Genomic DNA, 14,803 nt, shown 5'->3' on the forward strand with positions numbered 1-14,803 from the left:
GGAGGAGCACTCACCGGAGGGCTGGGGCGGCCGGGCCCACTCAAGGAATGGGTGGCGGTGTTGGATGGCCGCCCGCTGACACTTGTCCACATCCCCACTGTGCTCAATCAAGTCCACAATTTCCTGGATCCACGTGGTCCCTGCGGCCAGATGGAGAGATGAGAGGCAGGAACTGGTCAGACAACTGCCACCTGCACCCTGGTAGACTGATGGATGTTCAGGTCAACCTCTCCCCCACCCAAGGGCGGACAGCCCAGCAGGTGGGCCCCCAAAGCTGTAAGCCCATAAACCCAGGGGCTCAAGCTCCCCAAGGAGCCTGTCCTTGGGGCAGGAGAGCAGGGCCCTCTGACCCCACAGGCATCCATCCAGGGACTGTGACCCCGAGGGAGCCTACTGACTCAGCCCACAGCTACCTGACTTAGGGTAGGTACAGATGAGGAGGTCGTCCGGCTGGGCCTCGAAGCCCTGGATCTGGTGCCAGTTGTCCACGGTGGTGGCTGGCAGGGGGATCCCCGCCACCTCCCCTAGTGAGGGCTGTGTCCCCGCCATGGTCAGGGCCATGGGGTCTGGGGATGAGATGGCAGTCCCTATGGGCAGAGAATAGAGGAGGTTTTTGAAAAATTGTGGTTCAGTACTCATAACATGACATTTACCATTTTATCCACTTGTAAGCGTAAGCTCATTGTTGTGCAACTGACACCACCATCATCTCCAGAATGTCTTATCTTCCCAAAGTGATCAGATCAGTCACTCATTCGTGTCCGACTCTTTGCGACCCCCTGAATCGCAGCACGACAGGCCTCTCTGTCCATCACAAACTCCCGGAGTTCACTTAGACTCACATCCATCAAGTCAGTGATGCCATCCAGCCATCTCATCCTCTGTCGTCCCCTTCTCCTCCTGCCCCCAATCCCTCCCAGCATCAGAGTCTTTTCCAATGAGTCAACTCTTCGCATGAGCTGGCCAAAGTACTGGAGTTTCAGCTTTAGCATCATTCCTTCCAAAGAAATCCCAGGGCTGATCTCCTTCAGAATGGACTGCTTGGATCTCCTTGCAGTCCAAGGGACTCTCAAGAGTCTTCTCCAACACCACACTTCAAAAGCATCAATTCTTCAACCCTCAGCCTTCTTCACAGTCCAACTCTCACATCCATACATGACCAATGGAAAAACCATAGCCTTGAGTAGACGGACCTATGTTGGCAAAGTAATGTCTCTGCTTTTGAATATGCTATCTAGGTTGGTCATAACTTTCCTTCCAAGGAGTAAGCATCTTTTAATTTCATGGCTGCAGTCACCATCTGCAGTGATTTTGGAGCCCAGAAAAATAAAGTCTGACACTGTTTCCACTGTTTCCCCATCTATTTCCCATGAAGTGATGGGCCCAGATGCCATGATCTTTGTTTTCTGAATGTTGAGCTTTAAGCCAACTTTTTCACTCTCCTCTTTCACTTTCATCAAGAGGCTTTTTAGTTCCTCTTTACTTTCTGCCATAAGGGTGGTGTCATCTGCATATCTGAGGTTACTGATATTTCTCCCGGCAATCTTGATTCCAGCTTGTGTTTCTTCCAGTCCAGCGTTTCTCATAATGTACTCTGCATATAAGTTAAATAAACAGGGTGACAATATACAGCCTTGATGGACTCCTTTTCCTATTTGGAACCAGTCTGTTGTTCCATGTCCAGTTCTAACTGTTGCTTCCTGACCTGCATACAAATTTCTCAAGAGGCAGATCAGGTGGTCTGGTATTCCCATCTCTTTCAGAATTTCCCACAGTTTATTGTGATCCACACAGTCCAAGGCTTTGGCATAGTCAATAAAGCAGAAATAGATGTTTTTCTGGAACTCTCTTGCTTTTTCCATGATCCCAAAGTGAAACCACCCATTAAACACTAATTCCTCATCCCCTCCCCTGTCCCCAGCCCCCACGATTCTATGCTCTGTCTCTGTGGACCTGACTCCTCCAGGGACCTCACACAAGAGGAATCAGACAGTGCTTGTCCATTGAGGACCTGCCATAATGTCCTCAAGATCCATCCATGTTGTAGCAGATGTCAGAATTTCCTTCCTTTCTGAGAGTGAATTCATCCTCAGAAAGCACTGCATTTCATTTATTTATTTATCTTTGGCTGAGTACCAATTTGTTATGTAAAACATGAACATTGTTCATATACAAGCTCAACAGCTAGTTAGAAGATATGGTGGTAGAAAAGATCTTGTTTACAACAACAGAAAAGAAAAATCCAAATATAAATGTAAATATACATATAAATTATGTATATAAACACAGGTATTGAGTTTCACAAAGAATCTATAAGATATAAATTTTTTTATGTGGACCATTTTTAAAGATGTCTATTGAATTTGTTACCATATTGCTGTTGTTTTATATTTTGTCTTTTTTTTTTTTGGCTGAGAGGCATGCGAAATCTTAGTTCTCTGACCAGAGATTGAACTCGAACCCACATGAAAGGTGAAGTCTTCATCTCTGGACTATCAGGGAAGTCATTATAAATCTTTATTCATATAAATAAATGAAATTTTTCATTCCCGTAAGGTGCAGAGGGAAAAAAAGAAAAGACGTACATAAGTGGAAAGACAATTGCATAGAAAATCTCAACATCAGAGACTTAACACATTCCCAGTAAAAATAACAACAGAACTGTTTGTAAACAAACAAGCTGATTAGGACTGAATTTTATTCATTCATTCATGCATGGACCCTTTCAACTTTTAATTGTTGAGAATAAAGCTGCTATGAACATGATGTACAAATATCTCTTCAATACCCTGCTTTCCTCTTGAGAAACCTTTATGCAGGTCAGGAGGCAACAGTTAGAACTGGACACGGAACAACAGATTGGTTCCAAATAGGAAAAGGAGTACGTCAAGGCTGTATACTGTCACCCTGCTTATTTAACTTATATGCAGAGTACATCATGAGAAATGCTGGGCTGGATGAAGCACGAGCTGGAATCAAGATTGCCGGGAGAAATATCAATAACCTCAGATATGCAGATGACACCACCCTTATGGCAGAAAGTAAAGAGGAACTAAAAAGCTTCTTGATGAAAGTGAAAGAGGAGAGTGAAAAAGTTGGCTTAAAGCTCAACATTCAGAAAACAAAGATCATGGCATCTGGGCCCATCACTTCATGGGAAATAGATGGGGAAACAGTGGAAACAGTGTCAGATTTTATTTTTCTGGGCTCCAAAATCACTGCAGATGGTGACTGCAGTCATGAAATTAAAAGATGCTTACTCCTTGGAAGGAAAGTTATGACCAACCTAGATAGCATATTCAAAAGCAGAGACATTACTTTGCCAACATAGGTCCGTCTACTCAAGGCTGTGTTTTTTCCATTGGTCATGTATGGATGTGAGAGTTGGACTGTGAAGAAGGCTGAGGGTTGAAGAATTGATGCTTTTGAAGTGTGGTGTTGGAGAAGACTCTTGAGAGTCTCTTGGACTGCAAGGAGATCCAAGCAGTCCATTCTGAAGGAGATCAGCCCTGGGATTTCTTTGGAAGGAATGATGCTAAAGCTGAAACTCCAGTACTTTGGCCAGCTCATGCGAAGAGTTGACTCATTGGAAAAGACTCTGATGCTGGGAGGGATTGGGGGCAGGAGGAGAAGGGGACGACAGAGGATGAGATGGCTGGATGGCATCACTGACTCGATGGACATGAGTCTGAGTGAACTCCGGGAGTTGGTGATGCACAGGCAGGCCTGGCGTGCTGTGATTCATGGGGTCGCAAAGAGTTGGACATGACTGAGCGACTGAACTGAACTGAACTGAACTGACCCTGCTTTCAGTCCTTTTGGGTAAATATCCAAAAGTGGGATTGCTGGACCATTTATGAGTCTATATTCACTCTTCTGAGGACCTGCCATCCCATCGCCCACAGTGGCTGCACTTTTACATCCCCACCGATGGTATATTAGGTTTCTGATTTCTTTTCATCCTCACCAACACTTGTTATTCTCTGTTGTTGTTTTGTTTTTTAATGTAATAGCAGCCAGCCTAAAGAGTGTGAGGTGACATCTCATTGTGTTTTTGAGTTTCATTTCCCCCCAGATGTGCTCATTTGTCATTTGTATGTTTCCTCTGGAGAATGTCTATTTCAATTCTTTGTCCAATTTAGAATCACGTTGTTTGTTTTTGTTGTTCTGTTGAAAGAGTCTTAAATGCATGAAATGAGAAAGGCAGGAGGAGCTGCCGCTGTTTCCTAGGATAGCTGGCTACTGTGATTCCAGAGATGTTGTCTGCTGCCACTAGGGACACTGGCAATAGTCAGGATCTAACAGTGGGCTGCCGTCTATGGGGTCGCACAGAGTCGGACACGACTGACTCGACTTAGCAGCAGCAGCAGCAGCAACAGTCACTGGATACTTAGATTCACGTGTGCTTGGCTGAATACCTGATACTTGTTAACTCATTCTGACTCTTGAATAAAATGAAAGGGTCCTTCCAGCATAGTTAGGGAATTTGGAATGGAAATGTACGCACTGCCATATTTAGAATGGATGACCAACAAGGACATACTGTCTAGCACAGGGAACTCTGTTCAATGTTATGTGGTGGCCTGGATGGGAGGGGAGTCTGGGGAGAATGGATACATGTATATGTATGACTAAGTCCCTTTGCTGTTCACCTGAAACTATCACATTTTTAATCCACTATACCCCAGTACAAAATAAAAAGTTTAAAAGAAATGAAAGGCAGGAGAAGCTGCCTTCTCTTCCTGCCATCTCCTTCCTGAAGATGAGCCTATAAACGGTTATTGGAAATTGAGTGGGGGCCTGGTGCAGCTGCTCTGGGGAGCTGGTGGGAGGCTAGTGCTCACCACACCCAGGCCTGCCATTAAGGGGTTCCTGACCTCAGAGCAAGTCCAGCCCTTCAGAATGGAGACTGAGGGGCAGCTGTGTTTGCAAAGTGTCAGAGAAGGTAGAGTTTGGACAAAAGTCCTGAGATTATGGTAGGTTTCAGGAGGGAGGAGGGAAGAGAACAAAGCTTCTAATGGGCCTTTCACTGTAGGTCTTCTACAAACTTTTCTCTTTTAATTTGTAAATGAATCAAGGATTTATTAGGAAGGAGTGTTAACACCCTCACACAAGTAAGGCTGCTCAGAGCCTCTTGAACAATACTTGCTCAGGAATGCAGCCAAAGCCTGCCTGGTAATTCCACATTCCTTCATTAAGAATTACCTCTTATATGCAAAAAAAAAAAAAAAAAAAAGTATGTATACATATGCTTATCAGAATCACTTTGCTGTGCAGCAGAAATTAGCACATTGTAAATCAATTACACTTCAGTTATATAAAAAAAAAAATTACTAGGATTTCCCTGGTGGTCCAGTGGTTAAGAATCCACCTGCCAATGCATGGGACACAAGTTCAATCCCTGGTCCAGGAAGATTCCACATACTACGAGGCAACTAAGCCCATTTGCTGCAGCTACTGAAGCCCATGTGCTCTAGAGCCTGTGCTTTGCAACAAAAGAAGCCACTATCATGATAAGCCTGCACACAGCAACTAAAGAGTAGCCCCTGCTCACCACAACTAGAGAAAGCCTGTGCACAGCAACGAAGACTAGTGCAACCAAAAATAAATATAAAAAAAGAACTACTCTTTTCATTATGAATATAAACATATATGTTACATAAAATTTAAAATAAGCCCAGATACATGAGGAAGAAAAATCTATTGCATGAGTTGTTATTATTTTGATATATTTCTTTTTTAAAATACATATTGTGTTAGGTAGAATAATAGCCCCAAAGGTATCCAAGTCTTAATTTTTGCTCCTTCCACTGTCTGGTGAAGGGACTTTGCAGATGGAATTAGGGTTAAGGATATGAAAGCCATAGGCTTGTCCTGGGTTATCTGGGGCAGAGGGGCTAACATGATCCCAAGGACGGATAGAAGAGAGCAGGAGGCAGGGAAAAGCCAATTCAGGGATGCAGTAGCCCAGGAGGCCAGAGGGACTCAAAGCCTGGCGGGACACCCAGAACACCACTGACTGAAGCAGGAGGGGACAGGAGCCCAGGGATGGTCCCAGGGAGCTGAGAAGGACCCCCAGCCAACAGTGCAGGGATGTGGACCTTGGCCCACGGTCACAGGGGCTGAATTCTGCCAACAGAAAGCATGAGTCCCAAGCCAGTGCTCCCAGGACCTGCAGGAAGGGTCATGTCCCTGCTGGCACCATGGTTCTGACCTGAGATGCCTGCTTGGAGTTCCCACTTCCAAAATCATCAGATGATTAGTGTGTGTCCTCTCAAGTGGCCGAGTTTGTGGTGCTCTGTCTCTGTGGCAATGGCATTCACTCACTGGTCACCTTTATAGACGGATGCCGTCCCTACCAGGTTCATATGCTGAAGCTCTAATCTCCAGGGCTTCAGTGCGTGACTGCATTTGCAAACAAGACTTTAAGGGGGTGACTGAGTTAAGGTGAGGCCAGTAGGGTGGCCCTTCTCCAACCTGGGTGTGTTCTTGTTAGAGCTGGAGATTAAAGCCAGGGCTGCCGCTGCACAGAGTGATGGCTGGGTGAGGAACAGCCTGCGTACCCAGGAGAGAGACCTCGGGAGAAACCAGGCCGGCCACACCCGGGCCCTCCACCTCCCGAGCTGTGACAAAACACCTTTCTGTTGTGTAACCTGCTTAGTCTGTGGTATGTGGTTACTACAGCCCAAGGGGACTATGACAAAGGTCTTTGCTGAAGCTTAGAAACCAACTGTTTAGTTTTAAATCATAAATGGAGGGAAAGAGTAAATGGTTCTTCCTGACTTTTCTATATGACTGTTCTGCTGAATAGTTAATAGCAGATAAGAGAAGTTTCTCTTCATAGAATCATTCTAGCCAATAGATGAATAATAAATCATAGAACTGTAATGTTGCCTTGCAGCCCAAAGTGGTGAAAGAAGCTAGGCATTTAACATTCGTGGTTTCTGACATCCCGGAAAGAAAGACAAGCAGACACTGCACCCCTTGGTGATGGACATGCATCCTATGATGTGCTTCTGCCCCAAACATGAACCTGATTAAGCCTCAAAATCCAGCACCAAAAATATCTCTACTTTTTTAGGTTCATGAAAATTCTTTCTGGCTTGAGCTAATCAGTCCTGTCTACATAGCCACACCTACATTACTAACAGTAAAGATTAAAAAAGTAAACCAATGAGTTAGGTATAGGATTTCTTTTAAGCCATATCCTCACCTTCAAGTTTCAGCTGAAAATCAGAGCCCAGAGGCTGGACTAAGGGCCAGGGAGCTCAGAGGGCACTTTCCAAGGATGTGGCCAGCTGCCCGGATGGCAACTGCCAAGGCTCAAATTACCTGAGTCAGGGGTCCTAAGGCCTGTAGGAGGTGGGGGCCTTGTGGGGGGCTCGTGTCCCCCATGTGGTAACCCGGAACTTTTTGCTGTCAGGGGCACAAGCAGCTGCCCCAGAATTTTTTAGTCAAAGTTACTTAAGAAACAGGTGATATAAGAAAGACACTGACTCACTCTGTCCGCCTTAAAGATAAATCCCCCGGGTGAAGGGCCCTCCACTTTCCTGTGTAAGAGGAAGAAGCATCCTTACCTCCAGAGACCTGGATTCAGGGCCAAGAAGGCTGGGTAAATAAACCTACTTCCTTCTTTCTGATGGTGATACTTTCTCATCAATTTACCGCATGCCCCAAACTCTTTCTCTGTCAGTTACTCACAAATTTGTTTGTTATTCACAAATTTATTTCTTTGTCTAAAGGTGTAAAAGCTGTCTATTTGTCACTTCTTCGGGTCTCATCTCATATTTCTATGGGATCCTGTGTGTAAAAATTAAATTAGTTTTTTCTCCTGTTAACCTGTCTTATGGGCTTCCCCGCTAGCTTAGATGGTAAAGAATCTGTCTGCAGTGTGGGAGACCTGGATTCCATCTCTGGTTTGGGAAGATCCCCTGGAGGAGGGCATGGCAACCCACTCCAGTATTCTTGCCTGGAGAATCTCCATGGACAGAGGAGCCTGGCGGGCTACAATCCATGGGGTTGCAAAGAGTTGGAAGTGACTAAACGACTAAGCTCACAGCAACCTGTCTTATGTCAAGTGTGTGATGAGACTGGCTCCTGTTCTTCAGTTGGGACTATTTTACCTTAATCCTGGGTGGGATGGGGGCCAGTTGCCATGATTTTTCTGCTCCCTTTTAGTTAATTGACAGGATTCTTATTACCTTAACTGAGAACTCTGCAATTCCATGATTGGACTTTGAAGTATAATTGACATGCAATGTTATATTAGTTTCATCGTAATTGTATTTTGATTTTGGTTCAGTGCTCCAGGATAGCAGTGGTTCTGTGATGGAGCAGAGGAAAGCGCAACCTTTCCAGTAAGCAGAACTGTCCCACAGGATGTATGGCTCCTCATTCTACACCATAAACTAGATGTTCACAACACAGTACAACGTGGGTGGACCTTGAGGGAATTGTGTGAAGTCAGGTAAGACACACAAAGACAAATGCTGTATGGAATCACTTCATGTGGGATCTTTAGACAATGTCAAACTCACAACAGAGTCAAAGTGTAAAATGGTGGTGCCAGGAGGAATAGGGAGATGCTGGTCAAAAGATACAAACTCCCAATTAAAAGAGAAATGTGTGTATTGAGTCACGCCACTTGTGTTCGACTCTTTGCAACCCCAGGACTGTAGCCTGCCAGGCTCCTCTGTCCATGGGATTTCTTAGGCAAGAATACTGGAGTGGTTTGCCACACCCTCCTCCAGGGGCTCTTCCCAACCCAGGGATCAAACCCACGGCTCTTATGTCTCCTGTACTGACAGGCGGGTTCTTTATCACTAGTACTACCTGGGAAGCCCATAAATTGTGGGATTTAATGCAAAACATGGTGACTAGAGTTAACAATACTTGTCATATACTTGAAAGTATATAATAAACGTTCTCACCGCAAAGAAGTAATTGTAATTATGTGACACTCTAGTGGGGGTCATTTTGTGATGCGTACTTGTGTCAAATGGACACATTCTATACCTTAAACTTACACCATGTAACATACTAATTATATATGAACACATCTAGAAAATAAGTTTAAAAAAACATCTTTCATTAGTCAAGATCATCTAAATGTGTTCTTGCTTTTTAAGGGCTAACAATCCCACCACCATCCAAATTAATACCATTTTGTTTTCAATGTTTTAATCCATTTCATCTGAAGGACTAACTGAAGGAAGATTCGTAAGTCCATCCTCCCTGCGTTTTTATTACTCACAGTTGGCGTCTCCAGGTGAGCAGACTGGGGACTGGGTCCTGGTTTGGCAGAGGGAGACTTGAGCGTGCCGCAGGCCGTCTGAGCTCAGCTGAGGACGGGCAGCAGGAGGTCCTGTGACCTTGGGCCTCTCCTCAAGGCACGTGGGCTCACGCTCAGCGCTGCTGCTACCTGGGCCTGACGCAGCTTCCTTGTCCAGGGACTGGCCTCCTCTCATCAGGGCTCTGACTCAGCGTTTACTCTCGATAGCACTGACACACCTGGTACAGAGCCGGGCTTCTGTCCTCTGGGGACCAGTGGCCACTAGGTGCCTTGTCTCCAGTGTGGGGGGATGGGACTGAGAGCACAGCTTTGTGGACATCAGGCCACAGCAAGAGGACGAGCCTTCTCTCCATTTCTTGGAAGACTTAAGGGGCCACTGAGGATGACTATTAGCTTGAATACTTGCTCCTAGAATTTCTATAAGGTTTTAGGAAGATGCCAAGTGCTGGGGAGGTGGCAGGGGAAGCTGGAGATTCTGTACAAAGATGAGGGGCCCTCAGAAACCAAGGAGAGAGAACAAAAAGAGGTACTGAGATTCTGTAGTAGACTGGGGGCTGCCATCACCATCATTCCATCATCCATCCATCCATCAGCCGTTTATGCACCCATCTATCATCCATCCACCCATCCATCCATCCATCAATCATCTGTTCATCTATCATCCATCCACCCATCCATCCATCCATCAATCATCTGTTCATCTATCATTCATCCACTCACCCATCTCTCCATCATCTGTCCATCCATCCACCATCCATCCATTCATTCTTGCACCCATCTATCATCCACCCATCCACCCATCTGTCCATCCATCCATCCATTTATGTACTCATCTATCAGCCATCTGTCCATCGATCCATCCCTCCATCCATCCACATGGAGGGTGAGGAAGAGGGAGTCTGGATCCAGGAGGCCCTGTGGGGTGTCTCAGTGTCACCACATCCCATGCTCAAGGTCAATGGAAAACAACAGCAACCCCTCCCAGGAGGACAGCTCATGACCCAGACATTTCAGCATGGAACCCTGAGTCCCCAGGTCAGAATCATGGCAGCGAACTCCTCACTGGAGGCAAAGCAGCATCAGAGTGGGTGGTGGGAGAGGCAGTTACAGACACAAGGGCTGTGGTCAGCAGATGAGCTCCTCCTTATTGTGTTATGTGTGTGTTTACATACAAATATCTTTATTTACTTCCCTATTGTGTCCTTTGTCATGTAACATATGATGCATCGACTTTCCATCATATTATTTAAGTATTAATTTTATATTATAACATCAGTTTGAGCAAGCTCCAGAGTTGGTGATGGACAGGAAAGCCTGGTGTGCTGCAATCCATGGGGTCACAAATATGTGGACACGACTGAGAGACTGAACTGAACTGAACTGAACATCAGAATATATAAGTTATGAGAAATCAAGGAGAAAAATGCCCAGGAAAGCCATGCTTCCATGAATAGAAGTAGACCTGAGGGGCAGTAGACGGTATGTGAGGATGGGGTGGGGACGAGGTGGGAGGGACTCAGGCTATAAACATCTCCGAGTCTGAGGGGCCAGAGGTCGGACAGTGGGACTGTCTCCTTAGAAGCTGGAAACACAACAGCCCTGGAGAAGGTTGGGGGTACGGGAGTAATCCACAGAGGTGGTATTTAGAGTTTCAGAAGAGAGTGGAGTGTGTATTCACTTTGAATTCCAAATCTATAAGTTCCAGGTACAGGAAGCTTAGACAGGTTGTCTGCCTATAGTCTTTGGTCTCCTCCTTACAAAAAAGCCCATTGTCTCAAAAAGAAATGTATTAATCAACATACTAATGTATTAATCAACATCAGATCAGATCAGATCAGTCACTCAGTTGTGTCCGACTCTTTATGACCCCATGAATTGCAGCACGCCAGGCCTCCCTGTCCATCACAAACTCCCGGAGTTCACTCAGACTCACGTCCATCGAGTCAGTGATGCCATCCAGCCATCTCATCCTCTATCATCCCCTTCTCATCTTGCCCCCAATCCCTCCCAGCATCAGAGTCTTTTCCAATGAGTCAACTCTTTGCATGAGGTGTCCAAAGGACTGAAGTTTCAGCTTTAGCATCATTCCTTCCAAAGAAATCCCAGGGCTGATCTCCTTCAGAATGCACTGCTTGGATCTCGTTGCAGTCCAAGGGACTCTCAAGAGTCTTCTCCAACACCACACTTCAAAAGCATCAATTTTTCAGCGCTGAGCCTTCTTCACAGTCCAACTCTCACATCCATACATGACCACAGGAAAAACCATAGCCTTGAGTAGACAGACCTTTGTTGGCAAAGTAATGTCTCTGCTTTTGAATATGCTATCTAGGTTGGTCATAACTTTCCTTCCAAGTAGTAAGCGTCTTTTAATTTCATGGCTGCAGTCACCATCTGCAGTGATTTTGGAGCCCAGAAAAATAAAGTCTGACACTGTTTCCCCATCTATTTCCCATGAAGTGATGGGACCGGATGCCATGATCTTCATTTTCTGAATGTTGAACTTTAAGCCAACTTTTTCACTCTCCACTTTCACTTTCATCAAGAGGCTTTTGAGTTCCTCTTCACTTTCTGCCATAAGGGTGGTGTCATCTGCATATCTGAGGTTATTGATATTTCTCCCGGCAATCTTGATTCCAGCTTGTGTTTCTTCCAGTCCAGCGTTTCTCATGATGTACTCTGCATATAAATTAAATAAACAGGGTGACAATATACAGCCTTGATGAACTCCTTTTCCTATTTGGAACCAGTCTGTTGTTCCATGTCCAGTTCTAACTGTTGCTTCCTGACCTGCATACAAATTTCTCAAGAGGCAGATCAGGTGGTCTGGTATTCTCATCTCTTTCAGAATTTTCCATAGTTTATTGTGATCCACGCATAGTCAATAAAGCAGAAATAGATGTTTTTCTGGAACTCTCTTGCTTTTTCCATGATCCAGCCGATGTTGAAAATTTGATCTCTGGTTCCTCTGCCGTTTTCAAAACCAGCTTGAACATCAGGAAGTTCACGGTTCACATATTGCTGAAGCCTGGCTTGGAGAATTTTGAGCATGACTTTACTAGCGTGTGAGATGAGTGCAATTGTGTGGTCGTTTGAGCATTCTTTGGCATTGCCTTTCTTTGGGATTGGAATGAAGACTGACCTTTTCCAGTCCTGTGGCCACTGCTGAGTTTTCCAAATTTGCTGGCATATTGAGTGCAGCACTTTCACAGCATCATCTTTTAGGATTTGGAATAGCTCAACTGGAATTCCATCACCTCCTCTAGCCTTGTTCATAGTGATGCTTTCTAAGGCCCACTTGACTTCACATTCCAGGATGTCTGGCTCTAGGTCAGTGATCACACCATTGTGATTATCTGGGTCGTGAAGATCTTTTTTGTACAGTTCTTCTGTGTATTCTTGCCACCTCTTCTTAATATCTTCTGCTTCTGTTAGGTCCATACCATTTCTGTCCTTTATCGAGCCCATCTTTGCATGAAATGTTCCTTTGGTATCTCCGATTTTCTTGAAGAGATCCCTAGTCTTTCCCATTCTGTTGTTTTCCTCTATTTCTTTGTATTGATCGCTGAAGAAGGCTTTCTTATCTCTTCTTGCTATTCTTTGGAACTCTGAATTCAGATGTTTATATCTTTCCTTTTCTCCTTTGCTTTTTGCTTCTCTTCTTTTCACAGCTACTTGTAAGGCCTCCCCAGACAGCAGTTTTGCTTTTTTGCATTTCTTTTCCATGGGGATGGTCTTGATCCCTGTCTCCTGTACAATGTCACGAACCTCCTTCCATAGTTCATCAGGCACTCTATCTATCAGATCTAGGCCCTTAAATCTATTTCTCACTTCCACTGTATAATCATAAGGGATTTGATTTAGGTCATACCTGAATGGTCTAGTGGTTTTCCCTACTTTCTTCAATTTCAGTCTGAATTTGGCAATAAGGAGTTCATGGTCTGAGCCACAGTCAGCTCCTGGTCTTGTTTTTGCTGACTGTATAGAGCTTCTCCATCTTTGGCTGCAAAAAATATAATCAATCTGATTTTGGTGTTGACCATCTGGTGATGTCCATGTATAGAGTCTTCTCTTGTGTTGTTGGAAGAGGGTGTTTGTTATGACCAGTGCATTTTCTTGGCAAAACTCTATCAGTGTTTGCCCTGCTTCATTCCGTATTTCAAGGCCAAATTTGCCTGTTACTCCAGGTGTGTCTTGACTTCCTACTTTTGCATTGCAGTCCCCTATAATGAAAAGGACATCTTTTTGGGTGTTAGTTCTAAAAGGTCTTGTAGGTCTTTATAGAACCGTTCAACTTCAGCTTCTTCAGTGTTACTGGTTGGGGCATAGACTTGGATTACTGTGATATTGAATGGTTTGCCTTGGAAACGAACAGAGATCATTCTGTTGTTTTTGAGATTGCATCCAAGTACTGCATTTTGGACTCTTTTGTTGACCTTGATGGCCACTCCATTTCTTCTGAGGGATTCCTGCCCTCAGTAGTAGATATAATGGTCATCTGAGTTAAATTCACCCATTCCAGTCCATTTGAGTTCACTGATTCCTAGAACATCGACATTCACTCTTGCCATCTCTTGTTTGACCTCTTCCAATTTGCCTTGATTCATGGACCTGACATTCCAGGTTCCTATGCAATATTGCTCTTTACAGCATCAGACTTTGCTTCTATCACCAGTCACATCCACAGCTGGGTATTCTTTTTGCTTTGGCTCCATCCCTTCATTCTTTCTGGAGTTATTCTCCACTGATCTCCAGTAGCATATTGGACATCTACTGCCCTGGGGAGTTTCTCTTTCAGTATCCTATCATTTTGCCTTTTCATACTATTCATGGGGTTCTCAAGGCAAAAATATTCAAGTGGTTTGCCATTCCCTTCTCCAGTGGACCACATTCTGTCAGATCTCTCCACCATGACCCGCCCGTCTTGGGTTGCCCCACAGGCATGGCTTAGTTTCATTGAGTTAGACAAGGCTGTGGTCCTAGTGTGATTAGATTGACTAGTTTTCTGTGAATATGGTTTCAGTGTGTTTGCCCTCTGATGCCCTCTTGCAACACCTACCGTCTTACTTGGGTTTCTCTTACCTTGGGCGTGGGGTATCTCTTCACGGCTGCTCCAGCAAAGCACAGCCATTGCTCCTTACCTTGGACGAGGGGTATCTCCTCACTGCTGCCCTTCCTGACCTTCAACGTGGGACAGCTCCTCTAGGCCCTCCTGCGCCCACACAGCCACGTGCATGGTCACTCGCTCAGTCGTGTCTGACTCTTTGGACTGTAGCTCCTCTGTCCAGGGGATTCTTCAGGCAAGAATACTGGAGTGGGTTGCTGTGCCCTCCTGCAGGGATCAAACCTGTGCCTCTTATGTCTCCTGCATTGGCAGGTGGGTTCTTTACTACTAGCACCACTTGAGAAGCCCCATTAGTCAACTCCAATATAAAATTAAAAAGTAAGCAAAATAAATGTTTGGTGGAATTCACCTGTGGAGAATAGAAAAGCAAATGCCCGGGGACTAGTTGA

The 14,803-nt window shown here is 45.0% G+C and overlaps 1 protein-coding gene across 1 annotated transcript in view; it reads right to left on the reverse strand.

Moving 5' to 3' along the window:
* The window catches only part of LOC102413983 (sulfotransferase 1C2), a 14,309-nt gene extending 4,827 nt beyond the window's left edge, over window positions 1-9,482 (reverse strand). The window contains exons 1-3 of the mRNA XM_006054811.4: window positions 9,254-9,482; window positions 414-587; window positions 15-140 (exon numbers count right to left, since the gene is read on the reverse strand). Of these exons, the coding sequence (XP_006054873.3) occupies window positions 15-140; window positions 414-587; window positions 9,254-9,467 (514 nt within the window). The 5' untranslated portion in view covers window positions 9,468-9,482. The remainder of the gene's footprint in view (window positions 1-14; window positions 141-413; window positions 588-9,253) is intronic.
* Between the last annotated feature and the right edge of the window lie 5,321 nt (window positions 9,483-14,803).

The sequence above is a fragment of the Bubalus bubalis genome, chromosome 12 (genome assembly GCF_019923935.1).
Source record: "Bubalus bubalis isolate 160015118507 breed Murrah chromosome 12, NDDB_SH_1, whole genome shotgun sequence".
Lineage (NCBI taxonomy): Eukaryota > Metazoa > Chordata > Mammalia > Artiodactyla > Bovidae > Bubalus > Bubalus bubalis.